Source organism: Megalobrama amblycephala, linkage group LG14 (assembly GCF_018812025.1).
Source record: "Megalobrama amblycephala isolate DHTTF-2021 linkage group LG14, ASM1881202v1, whole genome shotgun sequence".
NCBI classification, from domain to species: Eukaryota; Metazoa; Chordata; class Actinopteri; order Cypriniformes; family Xenocyprididae; genus Megalobrama; species Megalobrama amblycephala.
Window position 1 is genome coordinate 52388044 of NC_063057.1, and position 24024 is coordinate 52412067.

General features: G+C 37.5%; 2 protein-coding genes across 2 annotated transcripts in view; both read left to right on the top strand.

Annotated features, from left to right (window-relative positions):
- The first annotated feature begins 9413 nt into the window (after positions 1-9413).
- LOC125244759 (shaker-related potassium channel tsha2) lies at positions 9414-11921 on the top strand. Its single transcript, XM_048154990.1, has one exon. It carries the CDS (start codon positions 9708-9710, stop codon positions 11142-11144), a length of 1437 nt encoding a protein of 478 aa, XP_048010947.1. The 5' UTR covers positions 9414-9707; the 3' UTR covers positions 11145-11921.
- A 144-nt stretch (positions 11922-12065) lies between these two features.
- Positions 12066-24024, top strand: part of kcna1b (potassium voltage-gated channel, shaker-related subfamily, member 1b) — a 33980-nt gene continuing 22021 nt past the window's right edge. The window contains exon 1 of the mRNA XM_048154985.1: positions 12066-12614. The gene's annotated coding sequence lies outside the window, so the exon portion shown is untranslated. The remainder of the gene's footprint in view (positions 12615-24024) is intronic.

The following is a 24024-nucleotide window of genomic DNA, read 5'->3' on the forward strand; positions in this document are numbered from 1 at the left end:
GATGGCGGCAACAGAAATCTTGACAAAATAACGGTAAATATTACACAGTCCATTCAGGTCGATGTAAATAAGTCAGAGTTCATGGTGCTGTCTAGAAAAAGCGATGATGAAGGTAAGGGGTAGGATAAGGTGGGAGTGGCCTGCTCCTCACTGAAGTTTATCAGCCAGTCCACATTGTCCATACTCACTAGTCCCTCGTCCACTGGTGTCGTGGGCTCACACCCTTAGTCAGACTCACAATTGAGCTCCACTTCTGGGGCGAGGGTCAGCTCTGTCCTCTTCTCCTCAGGCTCTGGCTGAAGCATTGTGGCAGGTGGCAGCTCTCCATCTGCAGGGGGCTCACATGAATTCTCTGCGGTCGAAGGTGGTGAGCTCTGTCCACCACCTGTCAAGCTGTGTCCTGGATCGGGGACAGATGCTCTCCAGACACCTGATGATGGCTTCCCTCCAGTCAAGTCCTGAGGTGTCTGGGAGGTTTACAGGATGGTGGTAGTTGGCCCAAATCCAGAACAACGATTTGAGTGCCTCATCGTCGTAGGGGCAGGTGACGGCAAGACGACACAGCAGAAAATAGAGCTGCATAATCCATATTGGTCTGGTCTTCTGTTAGCAAGGTTCATACAGACAGATGATGAAGATCAGTTCTAATGCAGTGTTTAATGACAATCCAACAGGCATGAATACAAACAAGTGCTAACGTAAACAAGACTGGATAAACACTGAGTGAAAGTTAGGAACTTAAATACACATAGTGATTAACTAAATGATGAACAGCTGTGATGAAGATTAGTGTGCATGGAAACTGATGAGCGGCGGGAAACTCAAACAAAGGAACACATGTGACTGATGAAAACACTGAAAGTCCATGAAAATGAAACTAAGAATAAACACAACTGAATGAGTGTGACAACAATGCTACAATGCAAATAACAATGCAAATACTGTCTCATTTGTTTTTCTAATTTTTTTTTTTTTCCACTGATGTAAAAATAGACTTCCACAGAACAATAAAATGTAATCAAAAAAAAAAAGAAGAAGAAGAAAAAAAAAAAAAGATTCCATATCTGGACACTGCAAAACTAAACTACTAGTGTTACAGATTTCAGATCAAAAAGTGACAAGAGACAGTGAGAGTTCATTTGGCCTTTCCCTAAATGTCACTTTCACCACAGAGCAAGTAGAACTCTTCAAACTGCTGACAAAGTTAGCTGCGTTCAAATTCCTGTGAGGTAGCAAAAGATAATTACACACTAATTAAATGACTTTGAGTGGATGGAAGTCATTAAGAGAGGCTACGAGCAGCTCATTAGGTCAAATAATCATATCTGTAAAAAGAGGAATGTGGAAAAGTAGATTGACTGCAAAGCAAGTGTCAAAAAGTTTAGGAATGCTGAACTTTATGCAAATATACACTAGGCAGCAGCCTGAGGCTTTGAGGTTCAGTAAGTAATGGTTATAATGAGCATTTCACAATATGCCAATAGTGATTCTGTTGTATCTAGTGCTTAAATATTAGGCCCAATTAGAGTTGGAATTCACTCCACAACTTTTAAAATATGAACAAATTTTAAAAGACTGTCATACATCATTTTGCGCCTCGTTGCTTGTAGATACATGTCAAATAAAAACAATGTGTTCTAAACTTGGCTCAAAATATTAAACATGCTTGATATCCCCTGACTCGATAGAATCATAGTCTGATGGTAAAAAATTCAGTCAGTGCCCATTATACACTACACAATTTTCTATGAAATCTTCAGGCTGGCTCTGATGTTCTGCAATTGGCAACGACTCTTCCAGACTGCAAATCTGGGCAAAAGTCATGTAGTGTATTCCAACCTTTCAAATTTCAAATGCTTTTTTATTTTAGCTAGATGAACAAAAAAAGTGCATTATACTGACACTGTATGCATACTTTGGGTATTTGGAAATAAAGTTAGCATTTTTTTCCAACCAATATGACTGTTTAATTACAGTATATGTGTACTGACGGCAATCACTGACAACAACCTCACTGCTATTAAGCATGTTTCTTCAACATGAGTAAGTGGGCACATAGGCTACCATAATGCAGACTGCTTGTCTTGTACAAACTGTGTATGGATGGTCTCTGCATCATGTATAGATCTATTGCACACATGACTCTTATTATGGTGAATGTAATGGGTTACATCATAATAAACTGATCATACATGTATACCTTTTAATAAAGCACATTTCTTTAAAATATTGTTCACAAATCTGTCTAAATCTGTGTTAGTGAGCACTTCTCCTTTGCCGAGAAAATCCATCCACCTCACAGGTGTGGCATGTCAAGATGCTGATTAGACAGTATGATTATTGCACAGGTGTGCCTTAGGCTGGCCACAATAAAAGGCCACTCTAAAATGTGCAGTTTTACTGTATTGGGGGGGGGGGGGGGTCCAAGCACCAGTCAGTGTATAGTGTATGGCGCTCTCATATACGCCGATCCAGAGCATTCCAAATGTGCTCAATGGGTGACATGTCTGGTAAGTATGCCGGCCATGTAAGAACTTGGATGTTTTCAGCTTCCAGGAATTGTGTACAGATCCTTGCAACATGGGGCCATGCATTATCATGCTGCAACATGAGGTGATGGTCGTGGATGAAGGGCACACCAATGGGCCTCAGGATCTCGTCACGGTATTCAAAATGCCATCAAGAAAATGCACCTGTGTTCGTTGTCCATAACATATGCCTGCCCATACCATAACCCCACCGCCACCATGGGCCACTCGATCCACAATGTTGACATCAGCAAACCGCTCACCCACACAACGCCATATATGCTGTCTGCCATCTGCCCTGTACAGTGAAAACCGGGATTCATCCGTGAAGAGAACACCTCTCCAAAGTGCCAGACGCCATCGAATGTGAGCATTTGCCCACTCAAGTCGGTACTACGATGAACTGCAGTCAGGTCGAGACCCCGATGAGGACGACGAGCATGCAGATGAGCTTCCCTGAGACAGTTTCTGACAGTTTGTGCAGAAATTCTTTGGTCAAACCGATTGTTGGAGCAGCTGTCCGGGTGGCTGGTCTCAGATGATCTTGGAGGTGAAGATGCTGGATGTGGAGGTCCTGGGCTGGTGTGGTTACACGTGGTCTGCGGTTGTTAGGCCGGTTGGATGTACTGACAAATTCTCTGAAACACCTTTGGAGATTGGCTTATGGTAGAGAAATGAACATTCAATTCACGGGTAACAGCTCTGGTGGACATTCCTGCAGTCAGCGTGCCAATTGCACACTCCCTCAAAACTTGCAACATCTGTGGCATTGTGCTGTGTGATAAAACTGCACATTTTAGAGTGAAATGACGTATGACTGTCGTTACCAATCAAAATGCGTGTTCATTTAAATGCAATGTGTGGACTTTTTACACCATTTCTCCTATTTCCATTTAGCAAAACTCACCCACCCCACCCTAAACCTACCCTTAGAGATTTATAATGCATATATGCTTTATGAGCACATGCGTTCACTGGAATCGAACCCATGATCGCATGATCACATGATTGCATATTGTTATTGCAATGCTCTACTGATTGAGCTACGCAAAACCTGAAACGTGACGCAGATAAAAGGGAACAATGCATTCAAATAAAAGTGTCCTTTTATCAATGGGGCACAACTTTAGCAAATGCTCCTATGGGTCATATTTCAGGGAAGTGACAAACGACCTATATAGGTGTATTGGTTGGAGAACCTGTTGAAATAAATATAAGTACAAATTTATTCTACTATAATTTATCAACTTATTGTCTACTATAACGTGTCAACTTATTCTACTAACCCTAACCCTACCCTACCAGTCTACTAATACTCTATCACTAATACTAAAAGTGGTTCTTTGGCTCGTAATCATAGGGGAACCACTATAAGTGCTGTATAGCACCAAATCATGGTGCTTCAGTGGTTCTTCAGTGGTTCTTCAGCAGTTCTTCACCGGTTCTTTGAGATTACTGAGGTGCTATATAGCACCACTACAGTATACAGAACCTGTTAAGCCCCTGTATAGTTCTTCAGCGGTTCTTCACCGGTTCTTTGGGATGGTTAAGGTGCTATATAGCACCACCGCCATACAAAGAACCTGTTAAGCCCCTTTAAAGGTTCTTTACGAGCCAAAGATTTTGTTGAAGAATAAAATGCACCTCTTTCATTAGATTAACATTAACTTTCATTAGATTATTAGTATATATACTAATAATCTAATGAAAGTTAGTTGACATGTAGGTGCAAAGTTCAACAGAATGTCTAAAGGGGACAATCAAAATAAAGTGTATAATCAATGCCACAGAGTGATACTGTATTTGTCCCACACACACTCACAATGAGTGACACCCTTCTTCATTTTCAGCCAATCAGCAAGTCTCATGTTATGTAGGCGGAGTCTGTAAATTTAATCTTCCTCAGTGATCCAGGACACCGGCAGTGACCTGTGCAATTCCTTAATGCATCCCCGGACAAAATGACAGAGTATCTATAGGAAAACCTTCTTCTGATCTGTTCCAGGGCAGCACAAAAACACGTCCTCTCAAAGACGCATGAATCACTGCGGCAGTTGCTCTCTGATGGAGCGGAAGTCACCTTGATAGAGTCTGCAGGATGCTGGAAACCTGAGGTGTGTGTTTCTTGAGGAATGATTGCTGGGACTCACAGCAGGGGTGATACATATGGTGGGAAATGATTTCATTAAATTACAAAACAGGTGGGGAAAATATGCAAAAATATCAAAGGGTCAATTAAACCACAGAATTGCCATTCCTCTGATCTTTCGGTCTCCAATTATGAAAAATGCAGAAAAAAAGAAACTGAAAACAGCTTACAGACATCACATCCAGATGTTTTTCAGGATAGGATGTGAACGCAATGATGCTATAAAGTATTAGCATATTTCTAGGGTGAGTGAAGCTAGTCAAAAGTGTGAAGGTCATTAACACACTTAATGAGTCTAATTAAACATTAGGTCATGGATTGAATGGGGAATCTGTAGTAAAGCAAAGGATGAATAACTACCGTTTACCAAGCACATATTAGAAAGCATAATACAAGGTCAGGAATGGAGGACGAAACACTGTTGTGTATGTGGAAAGGGAGAAATTCTCTTCCAGCTTGACCTTTTCCTAAAATGTGAAAATGGAAAAAGTTGATCGAATATTATTAAAATATAATTTCTGTCTATTTTAAGATAATTCCAATTAACCTGCAGTGTCACTCAGCCATGAACCTGTGTGCAGTATACCACACAAGTGTCTATGAACTATGCAAATGTCTTTTTAACAAAGGGTATGACCCTTGTGTAGTTTTTTCTCCCCCTGTACTGCTGCCGGATTTACTCCATGGGAAAAGAAATCTATTTCTATTTTAGGTCTCCATGTCATTCTTTTCAACTTGGCCCACAACTCCACCCACCAGTGAATGTTGTGTTGAAGCATTTTAGAGCTTTTCAGATACTTGCATAATAGCTGTAAGCATTTTTATAGTTTGGAGTATTTAAACAATGACATCATAAGATGAGTGGTGTAAATACCGTTTAAAATGAAGCACAAACCAGGAATGAGAAGAACTTCAAATGCAATGAAACACTGTGATTTGTGCTCCATCAACTTATGTATATACGTAACAATAAAATACCAAGAAAATTACAACCAGCTCCAAACCAACTTTATGTTGGCACTAAAGATTATGGATGGTCTGTTTAAGTTGTGCAAACAATATTATTTCTAAACATCAGCTGGATTTGGATGTGCATTCTCATATTAATTCTAAATGTGTACATTCATAGACAGTTCTCTATGGCAAGCCATTTTTGCATTTAGTCCTTAAAATGAAATCTATCTATCTATCTATCTGTTAGATACTTTTTGATTAACAGTATCTCATTAGTTTAATATAATAATGCAAAAATTGCTTTGTTTCATTCTGATTCTGTACACAATGTGTTTGCATCTAAATTCTTAGTTAAATGGTTGTTTACCTGATTTATATTAATGATATCTGTTTACCAAAAAGACATACTGTAAACATACTGCTGTTCGTGTGCAGCTGTTATTAGATTATTTTCATGTGACAATCTTGCCATTATTGATTGAAGGATTAGTTCACTTTCATATAAAATTTTCCTGATAATTTCCTCACCCCCATGTCATCCAAGATGTTCATGTCTTTCTTTCTTTGGTCGAAAAGAAATTAAGGTTTTTGATGAAAACATTCCAGGATTATTCTCCTTATAGTGGACTTCAATGGCCTCCAAACGGTTGAAGGTCAAAATTATAGTTTCAGTGCAGCTTCAAAGGCTTTAAATGATACCAGACGAGGAATAAGGGTCTTATCTAGCAAAACAATCAATCATTTTCGAAAAAAATGTAAATGTATATGCTTTATAGAAACAAATGATCGCCTTCCAAGTGCTTCCGCCAAAACCATATTTCCGTATTCTTCAATACAGGTGTAGGACATACAGCATAAGCTCTTTGAAGAATACGAAAGTGCGGTTTTGGCGGAAGCACTTGGAAGGCGATCATTTGATTATATAAAGCATGTACATTTAGTATTACATGGGAAATAATGGTTAAAATATTACAGAAATGTTATTTATCTTAAAGTTTTAAAGTGTAGTGTAGTATTGTCTAACATTATGTAATCCTTCAAAATGAGAAGTCACAGAAAAGAGTGAAATGTTATAATTTCATATTAAATAAATGAGTAAATTGCGTTTAATAAATGTGACTGAAAACATAACATCATTGATATGACTGTTGAATACAGCAGAATGAAAATATTAATGCCACATTTTTTAATGTTCATAAATAAGTATTCTTACACATTTGTACATCTGTAAAGTTGTTCATATGTAAATAATATGCTTTAGATGCTGTCATTGTACTTTTCAGTGTCTATGCAAATGTAAGTAAATGTAAATGTGGTAGAACCACACTTTAAATAAAAATACATACGAATACTCATGAGATCACATTAGACAGTATTTCTAGTTTTACAGGATGCCTGTATATTTTACAGCTTATAACCATATTTCATTAAAGCTGCAGTCTGCCATTTTTCCTCTTTGTCGCCATCTTTGTTTGAAACATGCGATTGCAGTCATATGCGGAACAGTTATCTGTACGTGCGTTGTGCATCGGCACGGCTTGCTGTCAATCACTGCACCGGTGTGGATACTGTACTTCAGAATCACAGATTCTACGTCTTGAAAGTATGACCAATATAAGAATTTTCACTGGAAAATATCAGCTGAACAAGTAAGTAACATTTCTGCCACTTTTGTTCTGACCAACTGAGGAAAAAAGCATTAGGCTATAATAAATCGTGCTGCTAATGATGATTACATCTAACGATCGCTTAGCTCGGATCATGCCTAACCGTGCAAATTATTATTACTGTTATACTTTGTTCTCAAATTTTTAATGTTAACAACATCAGCATTGCGTGACTATCCCTGCGTCTCAATCAGCTCCCTAGCTCCCTAGGTCGCAAATCAGTATATCATGTAAATGAATGTGGCCGATTCCCTGATCAGTGCCCTGACTACTGAACTAGGGAGCCGAAAGAGACGCACGCTATGTGTATTTAGTGTATATTAGTGTTACCTGTAGATTTCAATTCCTGTAGCCACTCCACAGTCCAAAGTCTTTTGATTTTTGACTACGGGTGAATCTCCAGTTGTCACTGATGATTGTCAGTGTCAGACTGATGTTTAATTATTTTAGCTGCTGTGAGAACAGACTATAAATGATCCGCTACCAGTAGCATCCTCACATGATAAAACCGACTTGCCTGGACTCCTTTTTTCTGTTTACGGACGTGACGTAATGACGCAAAGACGAACTGCTGCATGCTCGAATTTCCTGCGGAAATCCACCAGTCGCTCTTATTTTAAAACATTATTACAAGTTTACCGTTGTGAATCAGGCTAAGATAAGGAGATAGTTTTGAACACTGGCTGGTTATGTACTTGCTCAAAAATTGATTTTGGATCATTTTTAACCAAAAACAGTTACGGACTGCAACTTTAAGTGATATAATGTTAATACTTTAACTAGGTTATACCAAAACATGCCATTTAACCTTAAAGGTGGTACAGAGGATGTTTTCGTCGACTGAGTTTTTGAAATGAGCGCATGCGGAAGAACAATCCCCCTCCTCCAGCTCATTTCAAGTGAACGCCTCCCAAAACTCGTGCACGAGTGTTTGTTTACCACCAGCATTCGCTGTGTTATTAAGCCGGGCACACATTTTACGACTAGCTAAAACATTCTGACTGTGCTCAACATACAGCGATAGTGTCCTGCTCCTGAAGCAGATTTATATACTTTCACATGGAATTTGAACACTGACTGTAATTGCAGACTAAACGCAACTGGCTCTGACTGGACGCGTTTGAGCGCGATCAGTCATAAGTATCAATTTACATTCATAATCGGCCTTACAATCGTTAAGCCGCGCACACACTTAGTGGATTCATTATGTCGGACTCACCGCAGGTGACTCATAATCTGCAGTTGTTACTCCTGTCTCCTGACAAAAACTTTGCATGCAGCGCCTGTAGAGTGTGGAAAGTTACTAGAGCGAGCAGCCGCGCGTCTCTCACAAGGAACGTCATGGCAGTAATTGACAAGCCAGAGGGCCAATCCGCGCACGTCTCTCACAATGGCAGTTTCAAGTAATATTGCAAAAATGTATAAAACAAAACATCCTCTTTACCACCTTTAAAATATACCTATAACCATCACAATAATACAGGTGGCACAATAGAAAGCCACATGATTAATTCAGAGTTCATCATAAACGGCCTGTTCACAAAACATGTTCAATACTTGTGCACAGGGTCATACAAAGACAAAACATCATCAGGGCCTTAAAATAATGCAATAAATATTACCTAAAGAACAGAAAATGTAACACAAAACATACTAGTGTACATTACTTATAACAAAAATAAGAAGACACAAAAATATTTATGAAAAAATGTAATCATACCTGATGTGTGATGCAGGAACTTCTAGGGAATGTCCTTATACTGTGTTTTTTTTAACCATAAATTATATGGTAATTCATAGTTTTTACTTGCAAAAACCATAAATGTAACATTATTTTGCAGTAAAACTATATACATATAATGTGGTGTTAAACTATTTACAGTTTTTCACCATATATGGTAAGGTAAATTACATATAACCAATTAACATTTTACAGTATTTTTCTGTAAAAAATAAAAATATTAGTTGTTTTTCCAAAGTATCGATTTAGTGAAGTAAAAGTCAACAGACATTAATAGGCCTATTCAGCTAGAAATATTGCAAAAAACATTCATTCATACACATCTTGAATAGTTCCTAATGAAAGTGACATAGCCTATCGTTGTCTCTATTGGACTCCTTAATAAATACTAATTTGTTTAAAGGAATAAATGCTACTCCGGCTTGCCATAGAGCTCGGAGCGAGAGAGGGAGTGAGGGAGGGCATTGCTGCTTAAAATGCTGTGAATGTGACAGCCAATCGTCCAGACTGCCAGTCTCCGCTTGGGGAGGGAATGAGGAAAAAACTCTGTGAGGAAAATGCGCGCGAAGTGACGCGACACGCGCCGCTCTACAAGTGCTCTGACCGTTTTCCACCAACAGCGCGAGGACCGGGGCGCGAAAACGACTCGCCCTTTTGAGGGGACAAACATGACTGTGGTGCCCGGGGAGAACCTCGAAGAGACTGTGGCATTGGCAGCCCTGTCCCAAGATGTTTACGACCCTGAACGGGCAGACCAGGAGTGCTGCGAGCGGGTGGTTATCAACATCTCCGGACTGCGCTTCGAAACCCAATTGAAAACCCTCGCGCAATTCCCTGCCACCTTACTCGGTGACCCCAGGAAACGAATGCGCTTCTTCGACCCTCTAAGGAACGAGTACTTTTTTGACAGGAACCGACCGAGTTTTGATGCCATCCTCTACTACTATCAGTCTGGAGGGAGGCTGAGGAGACCCGTCAATGTTCCTGTGGACATCTTTATGGAGGAGATCAAATTCTACGAGTTGGGAGAAGAGGTCATTGAGAATTTTAAAGAGGACGAGGGCTTCATCAAGGAGGAAGAGCGACCTTTGCCAGAAAACGAGTTCCAGAGGCAGGTCTGGCTGCTGTTCGAGTACCCTGAGAGCTCTGGACCCGCAAGGGGCATCGCAATAGTCTCAGTGCTCGTCATTTTGATATCCATTGTCATATTCTGCTTGGAGACTTTACCTGAGTTTAGGGAGGACGGGAAAATGTATGAGGAGCACCTCGCTTTCAATGGAACTGCTAGTTTAAAGAAGCCCAATCCCTTCACAGACCCGTTTTTTATTGTGGAGACCCTTTGTATAATATGGTTCTCCTTTGAACTGCTCGTGAGGTTTCTCGCGTGCCCAAGTAAGCCCGCTTTCTTTAAGAATATCATGAACACAATCGACATCGTGGCCATTATTCCCTACTTCATCACCTTGGGTCTGGAGTTGGCCGAGCATCAGGGCAACGGCCAGCAGGCGATGTCTCTGGCCATCCTGAGGGTCATTCGCTTGGTGCGGGTGTTCCGCATATTTAAGCTTTCTAGACACTCAAAGGGGCTTCAGATTCTAGGCAAGACACTTCAAGCGAGCATGCGGGAACTGGGTCTCCTCATATTCTTCCTTTTTATTGGAGTTATATTGTTCTCCAGCGCCGTGTATTTCGCCGAGACGGACGACCCCGACTCGGGGTTCAGCAGCATCCCCGATGCCTTTTGGTGGGCAGTGGTTTCCATGACAACTGTAGGCTACGGGGACATGTGCCCAGTCACAATTGGTGGCAAAATAGTGGGCTCTTTGTGTGCCATTGCTGGTGTTCTCACCATTGCTCTTCCAGTGCCCGTCATCGTGTCCAATTTCAATTACTTCTACCACAGGGAGACCGAGCACGAGGAGCAGATGCAGTACACGCACGTAACGTGCGGTCAGCAGCAAACCACGTTTGGTGAATTTAAAAGGAGTGAAAGCAAAGCGTCCCTTTCCAAATCAGACTATTTGGATTCCGAAGATGGAGATTCGGTCAAGTACACCAACTGCAGCCCACATAAAGCATACGCAGGGAAGCTTACTGATGTATGAATGTAGAAAGCCAGCAGTTATTCACCCAAAGAAGCGCACGAGTACATCCTCACCCCCTCGCGCCGGCTTGAGTAGATGTCTAATAATCTGCGAGGAACACTTCATTTGGAAACTACGACAGTGGATTTTACTGTTTTCTAAACTGTCTTCCATTGTTGTGATCGTCGATCATCGAAGCGCGCGCGCGCGAGACGTAGACTAGACGCAAGATTATTAAAAAAAAATAAAAAAATACATAACGTATGCTATTATATATAAGCAAGCTCAATTAAATGTGTAGCACTTTATTAGTATACTCAAATTTCGGTTAGTTTTTCCAAAAACAAATTCGCTGACAGACAGTAAAGAAGTTTACATATAGGCTACAGTTTGCGTATTTGGAGAGAAATAGTAGGACCAAAATATATATCTTGTTGTTGTTGTTTTTTTTCCTAAAGAGGACAGAACTGCAAGGTCATTTGGAAAACGACTTACCCCAACTTATTTAATAATGGCATTGTTATTATTTTTACATTTTTTTTTTTTTTTACTGGCTATGCGTAATTTTGAAATCTGAGCAATACATATCTCCGTGATTATATTGAAACCAGATTTGAGATTATTAAGCATTATAAAGAGCATACTGCATTTTTTCAGGTGGTGTCATAATAATATCAGTTAGCATTGAAAGGTTATGGCATCTTAAAATTACTTGATAACTTTATTCGCACTATGTAGAAGCACTGCAGGGATAGATTAGCAACATTTGTTGTAAGCTTCTTTATTTCTTCATATTATCAACAGATGCGCGTGGAATGAATTAGCAGAAGCTCGATTTCAAACAATGTGCGCTCAATTCTGGACACGAGGTCTTTTTTCTTTTCTTTTCTTTCTTTTTCTTTTTTTTTTTTTTTTTTTTTTTTTACAATACAATAGCGTTATCTAGCGGGCAGAGTTGGTAACTGCAGCCTTTAAGAGACTAAATGTGTTTCCATAGCAACTTTCCAGACGGTTCTGGAGACATTATTGTGCTATTATTGTTTCCTTAATTTACTCACGTGAAAGATGGTTTCTGGTGCTTTTATTATATATATAAAAAAGGAACATTCTATCATTAATTAAGTCAATTATCAACCCTCAGATAGGCAGTTTACCTTCTTATTAGGCCTAGTTGAAAGAAACGAGGCTACAGAGGCTCATCCAATGTTTCATGTGAATACAGTGTAACACGATAGCCCACATCCCACAAAATGGAGAAACATCTACATTTCTGCTCTGCAACAGCATCAAGAGGGGATCACGAATTCAGCACAAAAAGGATTCATTATGACGTCACTGTGAGGAAGAAAAAGTCGCCCGCCTATTGGCTGGATTATCAACTCTTGCAATGTCAATAATGGACTAACTGAAAATGGAAAGATTCACACCACGTGAAGTTCCGCTCCTTTAAATGGATTTTCACATTAACAAGAAGAGTTCAGACAGGATGAGGTATGTAACACTAAACATCCATCAAAACATAACTTTGTCCATATTAGAATTAGCCATTTCTGAGAAATATTTATAATAGTGTATAATATTTATAATAAATATGAATGCAATACTTTTAGGCTTGTCATTATTTAGCCAATTATATAAACTGGAAATATTAATAGATTTTGAGAATTACATGTCACTAAAAACAAAAAATAACTTAAAACAGATAATATTTTGTTTTTAGACAATGTAATTGATACAGATATTGCTCAGTTTCATTCATAATAAAGTGAGGTCTAGAATTGTAATATTTGGATCTGCACTGTAAAAAATGCTTTTCTTAGAGATTTGTCTTGTTTCTAGTCCAAATATCTAAAAATTCTTATATCATTAGCATTTTCTAGACAAGTCAAAATAATTGTCTTGTTTTCAGAAAAATAAGTCAAAATTAAGTGAGTTTTTCCTTAAAACAAGCAAAATGGGGTAAGAAAAAAAGCAAAAAACAAAAAAAAAAACAAGATTATTTTGCTTGCTTTAAGGAAAATCTCACTTATTTTTTTCTGAAAACAAGACAATCATTTTTACTTGTCTAGGAAATGCTAATGATATAAGAATTTTTAGGTATTTGGACTAGAAACAAGACAAAAACTGAGTAAGAAAAGCATTTTTTTTGCAGTGTGTAAATGTGAATTTGGCAAAAAGCAACTTAAAAAAACTGGTAACACTTTACAATAAGGTTCATTAGTTAAAGTATTAACTAACACAAACTAACCATGAGCGATACATTTGTTACTGTATTTACTAATTCTTTAACGTTAATGAAAATACAGTTGTTTATTGTTCATGTTAGTTCACAGTGCAATAACTAATGTTAACAAGATTTTAAGAATGTATTAGTAAATGTTGAAATTAAGATTAACAATAAATGCTGTAGAAGTGCAGTTCATTATTAGTTCATGTTAACTAATGTAGTTAACTAATGAACCTTATTGTAAAGTGTTACCAAAAAACTTTTTCATGTAATGGTTTGCAGGGTAGTTCTGAAAGACGTCTTTTATACGCTATAATATCACATCCTAAACTATTATTTCCTGTATTCATGTAGGAAGCAAGAAGCACATGACTCAAATTACACATCAATATGACACAGGTCTATAAATATAGCCTAGCTGTTAAAAAAAGCTTATGCAGATAACAAAGCTAGGGTTTTCATTCTAGATCTACAGTATAACTACAAAACAAATGATTCTGCAGACTTTCTGTATGTGTTCTTTGTCCACACTAGGGGGCGGTATGTGCTTGTTTTTATATCTTTTGTCAATATCCTTTGTGTAATAATTGACCTTAAACTAAAGCATACAGTTCAAGGAACGATTCAGATTCAGTGTTTGCTGGTGAATATAATCTCATATAAAAAATAAAGTCAATACATAAACAATACAGTCAGTGTACAATAAATTCTACTGATTTCAGGCAGGATTTTCGATTTTAGTTATTTTTTCCACATTATTTATAAATTCTAACTACTATAATATAATATTGCGTCCAATATTGCGTAAATGTCTGTAATCTTTCTGATACGTAGTTATCTAGTTATCATAGATAAGATTCATTGGGGAAAAACAAATGTGTTCTCATGTATCAATCCAACTCCCACACAAACTAGTTTCATAGATAGATATTGTGAAAGAGTCTTTCTCCTAAATATGCAAATTCATTTTTAAATTAAATGGAGATATTATTTAATTACTGAGAGAAGTGCAATGCATAAATAATGTTGATTACTACATATTAAGTGTGCTTGAATTCCTAAATAGATCTTTTTAAAATATATATTTTTAAGAACGTAATGTCATTCCACCGCAGCTGTTGAACCGGCTGTGTCAGGTTACATGAGGAGAGTGGAGGTATTTCCTGACCCACTTTAACATTGCTGTGTTGCATTGTTCATATGTGTTTAATGTTTTATGACAGAATGCTGGTCTGCTCGCATGGAAATAAGACAGAAATAAGAGTGACGTAGAGAAACCCACCATGCCATCTTGTATTGTGTGTTCTGCTTATAGATTTTACACACACAAACTCTCTTGACTGTCACATTAACTTCAGCAAAGGTCATGTTATTTCAAGCTGTGGATACTTTCATAATCCAGGAACCTTTGGCACTTACAGTTGATCAGTGGCCATCATGTGACTCTCATATACGTCCTCTTGGCCCAGAAATATTAGACCTTAATACCAGTAGCTCCTGACTGTAAATTTAGGTAGGGTAGATTCTGGGTCTTAGTGGTAGTTTATGATTAACTTTCTGTAATATTCTAATCGCTGAACATGCAGAAACACTTTTGGCAGCGGTTGCTTTATTCAGCCTGAGGGTGGCGCTCTAATGTTGATTGACAAGTACACATGACACACACATCTTAGAATTGCCTTAATGTAGTATTTCTTGCCACCAAATTCTGTTTTAGAATATTACAATTTGTGGAGGAATTGCATTAAGGAAAAAACAAACAAACATCAATTAAATTCAATTAAAGGATTTAGATACTTTCATTAATTTGATATGTTACTCCACATATGAAGAACAGATATGCCAATGAATTAAAATGGTCTAGAAATTAAATATATATATTTGTTATATTGAACACATTTGCAATTTATTATCAATTGAGTTTATATAGAGGTCTTTGTTTTGGATGAATGTTACCTGCCCTTACAGACGAGACTCAGTTGCTTAATATTCTAAGGATCTGAATACACACTGACTGGAACAGGATTTTTTTTTCTGCTGGAAAATATGGTGAGCAAGACACAATAAGAATGACTGTGTAATGCTGTTGTCATGTGTGGCACTCGTGCTATTGGCTTGTGTTACAGCTCACAGGTGTTGAATAGGTCAGCGTGACTTTGTGGCTCACTGCAGTTGTTGTTGCAGTGCAAATGAAACAGCATGGCTTTAGCTCTGGCTGATATTTACATGGTTGCACAGCAGCACAGTGTTGATATTTCTAAGACAGGGTTTCCTCTGAACCTCTAACTCAAACTTGTATGCCCAGTTTCACAGACAAGGGTTAAAGGATTAGTTCACTTTAAAATGAAAATGACCCCAAGCTTTACTCACCCTCAAGCCATCCTAGGTGTATATGCCTTTCTTCTTTCTGACGAACACAATCTGAGATATATTTATAAATATCCTGATGCGTCCGAGCTTTATAATGGCAGTGAGCGAGACCAACGAATATGACCTGAAGAAAGTGCCTCCATCCACATCCATCTATCATAAACATACGATGCATTTGTGTAAAAAAAAAAAATCCATATTTAACAAGTTATGAAGTAAAATATCTAGCTTTTGCCAGACCGCCTTCCGTATTCAACTTAGGAAGATAGCTCAGTGCCTCTCGCAGTTCAAAAAGCTTATGCTACGTCCTACGCCTTCCCTATTCAACTTACGGAAAAGTTCCTTTTTTTTTTTTTTATTGTAACTTGAATACAGAAGGCGGTCTGCCAGAAGTTGGTAACACTTTATTTTAGGGTCTTTTAACTAGTTGCTTATTAGCTTGCATATTACTCGATTATTATTCTGCATGACCTTATTCTACATTCTCAATCCTACCCAATACCTAAACTTAACTATCTTACTAACTAATTAGCAGTAAATTAGGAGTTTATTGAGGGAAAAGTCGTAGTTAAAGGGTTATTTCACCCAAAAATGAAAATAATGTCATTTATTACTCACCCTCATGTCGTTCTAAGACCTTCCCTAAGTCCCTAAGACCTTCGTTCATCTTCGGAGCACAAATTAAGATATTTTTGATGAAATCTGATGGCTCAGTGAGGTCTCTATTGCCAGCAATGTCACTGAACTTCTCAAGATCCAAAAAGGTACTCAAAACGTATTTAAATCAGTTCAATGACTATAGTGGTTCTACCTTAATATTATAAAGTGACGAGAAAACGTTTGTGCGCCAAAATAACGACTTTTCAACAATATCTAGTGATGGTCGATTTCAAAACACTGCTTCAGTGCTTTTTGAATCTTTTGTTTTGAATAAGTGATTCGGATCGCGCATCAAACTGCTGAAATCACATGACTTTGGCGCTCCGAACCACTGATTCGATTAGTAAAGCTCTGAAGCAGTGTTTTGAAATCGGCCATCACTAGAGATTGTTGAAAAGTCGCTATTTTGTTTTTTGGCACACAAAAGTATTTTTGTCGCTTTATAATATTAAGGTAGAACGACTGTAGTCACAGTCGGTAATGTTTTTTTTGCTAAGGCACATTTATAAAAGCTACTTAACCACTAGTAAGGCGAAAAGATTTATCTTGAACTCTGTCATGGAAACTAGCATGTATAAACCGTAATTAAACAATTTAATAATCAGTTAAAAATGAATGTATGTGTATGATATTACACTGTACCCATATTGAACCAGTGGTTTGGAAAATGGATGGATGGATGATTCAACTTGCAGGCGCCATCTTCTGATCAGTCACAGGAATTCATTTGCCGCCTGACTCTCACAGTGCATTATGGGTATTCAGCTGATGTATTGTATGGGTATACAATTGATATTCAGCATACATCAGTTGTACACTTGTTATTGCGATGCATTGTGGGATTGATTAAGTGCACTCGATAACGTCCACTATGATTTCAGACACCACTCAAATGGCTGTCCCCTCAAATAGTGCCCTATTTAAGGGATATAGGGGTGATTTTGGACACAGCCTGGCTGTTTCTCAATATGCGTTCTTCAGCGATCTTGCATCCTTGTGTTCTCGCTCTACGTCATCATCAACCGTCGAAGTTCAGTTCCAATACTCAAGAACGCAAGAACAGAGGATGCATGAAAGTACCTGGATGTATTCTTGATATCGAGGATGCATTGAATGCAGACTTGAGAGAATCGAACCATTAAAAAACCCAGAAGACGCTGCGGGCGGTCGACATACGGAAGCCTGCAAGCTTTAAAGTTCTCGTTCTCACTTATGAGATTCCCGCTACAAGCTCGCATATCCGTTTGTTTTGCTTAATTTAAATAAAGTGATAATCTGAAGAAAGCCTGCAGTATTTTTATTGGAATATAAAAAATAATCTTAACATTGATAAAGCATGTAACACAAAGGCTACTCATTTTCATAAATACACGCGGTGAAATAAAAAGATCTAAAATTATATGAAAACAATGTCTATAATAATATGAAAGAAATCTTTTAATAGCTAGGTCATGACATTTGTTTGTGATGTTATGTTGTATTTATTGTGCATTAGCCACTTATAAGATGCTGGGACGGTCAGTTGAGCAACAAGATCCCAGCACGTCTCAATTCTCAAATGATGCGTTCTGTGTCCTCGCATCCTTCCGAGTTTATTCTTTCAAGGTCACCTGGCAAGACAGGACTCCATGAGAAGGCAAGTCCGTTCTCTGCATTCTTGGAATTGAGAAACAGCCCCTGTGGCTTAAGAACTAGTCTGACCAACTAGCAGTTAGTTAGGGCTAATCAGTTACTTTTCAGATTCAAATTAGACCAATCTACCATTTTATGTAACTGACTTTAATTTTAAAATTATGACTCATCTTGAAGAAAAAAAATAACATGACTAACTTGTAAGACTAGTCTAAGCAGTTTATGCAACCTGCCACTGGCTAAGCCTTGTCTATTAAACTGGGCCTAAGTTCTTAAGCTATTCCCGATTGACTGCTGATTTTTTAATATTATTTTATTTTTTATTTTTTTGTGTATTCATCATACATTTCAAATAGTCAAATTTTGGAGATTTACAATTAGATGTTCCTGAGAACCATTATTGTGGACAGGACATTCTAAAAAAATCATTCCAGAAGATGTACATTTCTCATGGGTATAGAAATTTAGTGATACAGGAGTTGAGATCCTAAAATGATGAGAGAACATATGGGTTCAGATTTGCACTCTCAAGGGCATGAGAAATGACACACTATCAAACTCAACATTCTGCTATACTCTAGTATTTGAGAGTTTCCCATCTAGATACTCAGGTTAAGAAAGATTTGTGATACATGTGATTTTATACAGAACATGGAAGAAAGGCTAATATAGCTGGATCATTCTACAATTGCTACACATTTTTTAATTATGACAAATAATTATGACTATGATATGTATGATCTTATAATGAATATTTAATAATGCTAATATTTAATAATTTCAGTATACATATTTAATGTTTAATAATATAAATAATCTTTTAAATATTTATTTTTTTAGGAGAATGGAAATATGTCAGTGCTATATAATCAGACATTTTCACAGTTAATAAAGCAATAAATATAGCCAAAAGATGTGTTGTATAATGTAGTATCTTTGCCAGAAATTAATTCAATGATGTTACTGCAATATAAAAGCATCAAAAGGATGGAAATGTTTAAGATTGCATGCTCTTTTGATGCCATCAGCCAATCAGTGTCATGACATTTCTGCGGCTCAGAGCCATTATCCACATAGCATTAATGGCTCAGGTAATTTGATTAAAAGAGCCATAACTTAGCGCCCACAAGTCACAATTAGTCACAAAAGACTTGAAGTTAAGATGAATGAGAATGCTAGTGGGTAGCTTTCTTCAGGTATGACAGACCTCTTTGGTAGATACTGACCCATCACTGAGTAACATCTACATGTTACGTTTTGGTCTTAAAGGTTCTCTAAGTGATCCTGGGTGGAGTAACTTCCTGTTGACGTTCAAAGTGTTGTCAAACAAAACAGAGGCTAGCTAGACCCTCCCTCCTCCTCCTCCTCCTCCTCCCCTTTCCCTCCGTGCTTCCTGAAACAGTCATGAACGCGCATTTAAAATCATTCTTGTCGGTTATTGGCTGGAGCATGTTTATTATGTTTTGTGGTCCAGGCTGCACCAGATTGTTTTTATTGCCGTTTTCGGAGCTTGTGGCGACTACAGAGACTGTGTTTTTTTACAGTGTGTTCAGGGTACAGACAGCTAGCGGATAGTGAGGAGATGTTTGCTGTATGTGACAAAAAATGTTTTGGCCTAAAAACGCGTGACATCACTTAGAGCACCTTTAAATAATAGATTTTTTTAAATGGCCAATTTGAATGGTGTTGTTAAGTGTGCAGTAGTAGTGTTACTGTCAGTGCCATTACTGTTGTTGGTTTTACTGTCAATGGTGTTACTGTCAGTGGTTTTAATGTCATTGGTTTTAATGTCATTGGTTTTAATGTCAATGGTGTTACTGTAAGTGGTTTTTACCATCAATGGTGTTACTGTCATTGGTTTTATTGTTGATGGTGTTACTGTCAGTGGTGTCACTGTCATTGGTTTTACTGTCAATGGTGTTACTGTCGATGGTGTTACTGTCATTGGTTTTAATGTCAATGGTGTTACTGTCAGTGGTGTCACTGTCATTGGTTTTAATGTCAGTGGTGTTACTGTCAATGGTTTTAATCTCAATGGTGTTACTGTAAGTGGTTTTTACCATCAATGGTGTTACTGTCATTGGTTTTATTGTTGATGGTGTTACTGTCAGTGGTGTCACTGTCATTGGTTTTACTGTCAATGGTGTTACTGTCGATGGTGTTACTGTCATTGGTTTTAATGTCAATGGTGTTACTGTCAGTGGTGTCACTGTCATTGGTTTTACTGTCAATGGTGTTACTGTCGATGGTGTTACTGTCATTGGTTGTACTGTCAATGGTGTTACTGTCGATGGTGTTACTGTCATTGGTTTTAATGTCAATGGTGTTACTGTCAGTGGTGTCACTGTCATTGGTTTTACTGTCAATGGTGTTACTGTCATTGGTTTTAATCTCAATGGTGTTACTGTCAGTGGTGTCACTGTCATTGGTTTTAATGTCAATGGTGTAACTGGTATTGGTTTTATTGTTGATGGTGTTACTGTCAGTGGTGTCACTGTCATTGGTTTTACTGTCAATGGTGTTACTGTCAATGGTGGTACTGTCATTGGTTTTAATCTCAATGGTGTTACTGTCAGTGGTGTCACTGTCATTGGTTTTACTGTCAATGGTGTTACTGTCAATGGTGTTACTGTCATTGGTTTTAATCTCAATGGTGTTACTGTCGATGGTGTTACTGTCATTGGTTTTAATGTCAATGGTGTTACTGTCATTGGTTTTAATCTCAATGGTGTTACTGTCAGTGGTGTCACTGTCATTGGTTTTAATGTCAATGGTGTAACTGGTATTGGTTTTATTGTTGATGGTGTTACTGTCAGTGGTGTCACTGTCATTGGTTTTACTGTCAATGGTGTTACTGTCAATGGTGGTGTACTGTCATTGGTTTTAATCTGTCAATGGTGTTACTGTCAGTGGTGTTACTGTCATTGGTTTTAATGTCAATGGTGTTACTGTCAATGGTTTTAATCTCAATGGTGTTACTGTAAGTGGTTTTTACCATCAATGGTGTTACTGTCATTGGTTTTATTGTTGATGGTGTTACTGTCGATGGTGTTACTGTCATTGGTTTTAATGTCAATGGTGTTACTGTCAATCGTGTTACTGTCATTGGTTTTAATCTCAATGTTGTTACTGTCAGTGGTGTCACTGTCATTGGTTTTAATGTCAATGGTGTTACATGGTGTAAGTGGTTTTTACTGTCAATGGTGTTACTGTCATTGGTTTTAATGTCAATGGTGTTACTGTCAGTGGTTTTTACTGTCTGTCTGTCACTGTCATTGGTTTTAATTGGTTTTAACTGTCATTGGTTTTAATGTCAATGGTGTTACGTCAATGGTGTACTGTCAGTGGTTTTTACCATCAATGGTGTTACTGTCAGTGGTTTTATTGTCGATGGTGTTACTGTCAGTGGTTTTTACCATCAATGGTCTTACTGTCAGTGGTTTTATTGTTGATGGTGTTACTGTCAGTGGTTTTAATCTCAATGGTGTTACTGTACTGTCAGTGGTTTTTACCATTTTTACTGTCAGTGGTTTTATTGTCGATGGTGTTACTGTCAGTGGTTTTATTGTCGATGGTGTTACTGTCAGTGGTTTTATTGTGATGTGTTACTGTCAGTGGTTTTTACCATCAATGGTGTTACTGTCAGTGGTCGTACTGTTAGTGGTGTTACTCTCAGTGTTTTTACTGTCGATGGTGTTACTGTCAGTGGTTTTACTGCATGTCAATGGTGTTACAGTGGTTTTATTGTCGATGGTGTTACTGTCAGTGGTTTTTACCATCAATGGTCTTACTGTCAGTGGTTTTATTGTTGATGGTGTTACTGTCAGTTACTGGTGTTTTTACCATCAATGGTGTTACTGTCATTGGTTTTATTGTTGATGGTGTTACTGTCAATGGTGTTACTGTCATTGGTTTTAATGTCAATGGTGTTACTGTCATTGGTTTTAATCTCAATGTTGTTACTGTCAGTGGTGTCACTGTCATTGGTTTTAATGTCAATGGTGTTACAGTAAGTGGTTTTTACTGTCAATGGTGTTACTGTCATTGGTTTTAATGTCAATGGTGTTACTGTCAGTGGTTTTTACTGTCATTGGTTTTAATGTCAATGGTGTTACTGTAAGTGGTTTTTACCATCAATGGTGTTACTGTCAGTGGTTTTATTGTCGATGGTGTTACTGTCAGTGGTTTTTACCATCAATGGTTTTACTGTCAGTGGTTTTATTGTTGATGGTGTTACTGTCAGTGGTTTTTACCATCAATGGTGTTACTGTCAGTGGTTTTTACCATCAATGGTGTTACTGTCAGTGGTTTTATTGTCGATGGTGTTACTGTCAGTGGTTTTATTGTCGATGGTGTTACTGTCAGTGGTTTTATTGTCGATGATGTTACTGTCAGTGGTTTTTACCATCAATGGTGTTACTGTCAGTGGTCGTACTGTTAGTGGTGTTACTCTCAGTGGTTTTTACTGTCGATGGTGTTACTGTCAGTGGTTTTACTGCCAATGGTGTTACTGTCGATGGTGTTACTGTCAGTGGTTTTAATGTCGGTGGTGTTACTGTCAGTGGCTACTGTCGATGCTGTTAGTGATGGTGATTTTTCTGTTAATGGTGGTGATACTCTTGAGGGTATTGCAGTCAGTAGTAATGTTGATATTTAAGGTTTTACTGTAGGTGTTATTACTCTTCTGGTGTTACTATTGGTGCCATTACCGTCAGTATTGTCAGTAATGCCATTGCTGAGTGTAATGTTACTGTCATGACATTACTGTCTGTGGTGTTACTGCTTCCCAACTTCCTTTTTTTTCAATTATTTCATGTGAATCCTGATTGAAATAAAAAAAAAGATAAAATAATATAAAACTACATTTAATGTAGGATTGATGAGTTTCATTTTTATTTCGACCATTGAAATTAATAAATTAATAAAGTGTTAACTTGTATTTTTTACACTATGTGAATTCCCCTTTGGAAAACCCTGTCTTAATGTATTAACTGTTTTCATTTCCTCTACAATTTGGTGCAAGAACACTTTCTACAAAGACTGTTTAAATTATGTATTTTAAAATGAATAGTTCTGGTCCTGGCTTCTTGGTGTTCAAGTCATGCTAAAATAAAGTAACATCTTTTAAAATATTTTAAATGTAAGAATAGTACTGTCATAAACAACTTTCATAAAGACAACGAAATAATGGATTTCTTTAGTAAATGTAAAATAAATGTGGTTCTGTCAATGTACTGTATTATGGATAAGAGTTCTCTTCTCTTTTGATTTACAGGTACAGTCATGAATATGGACTTTCCATCCTGCAGATCTGCATATATAAGCAGCACAATATCATTAAAGACAATATGAACCTTCACCAGAGCAGCACTATATGGGACAAAACAAACTTCACATGTTTGCATTTAAACAGCATTCATTTGTTCCTATCTAAGGAATTATGTACAATGCCTCAAAAGGAATCATGTTGTGTAATGTGGAAATTAACAATGAGGAAACATGGAAAACTTGATATCGTGGTGAAGATAAAGAAGATACTTTGAAGCGCATTGAGGTAGAAACAATTTACTTGAAATCATACATGCACAAACAATTTGTGAGATGCTTCCTGATGTTTATTTGCCCCCGAAACAACAACATGCTACTGGGACAGGTGTGTGTGAGTGTGTACACGTGAACATGTATACATATATGTCTTCAGACCAGCAGTATGTCATGTTTAAACATTGCAGATCATGTGCTATACCAAAACATTTTATGGCATGCATAGAAAGTTGGGCATGGAATAAATCTTGATTATTTTGTTAATTTATATTTTTATTTTTTTTATTATTATTATTATTTTTATTTTTTTGGTCAACAAACTCAGTAGTCAGTGGGAACAACTATAAATGACAACAAATTACTTGACTGTTGAGGTTAACATTGTTAAATATCTATTTTTTTAAAGTATTATAGGTTTTATATAAAAATGGAATCGGTTAAACTGGTGACAGGTTATTTTTCTAGCTT

Coding starts and splice junctions, on each gene's coding strand:
- LOC125244759 (XM_048154990.1), top strand. CDS start 9,708: ATGACTGTGGTGCCCGGGGAGAACCTCGAAGAGACTGTGGCATTGGCA.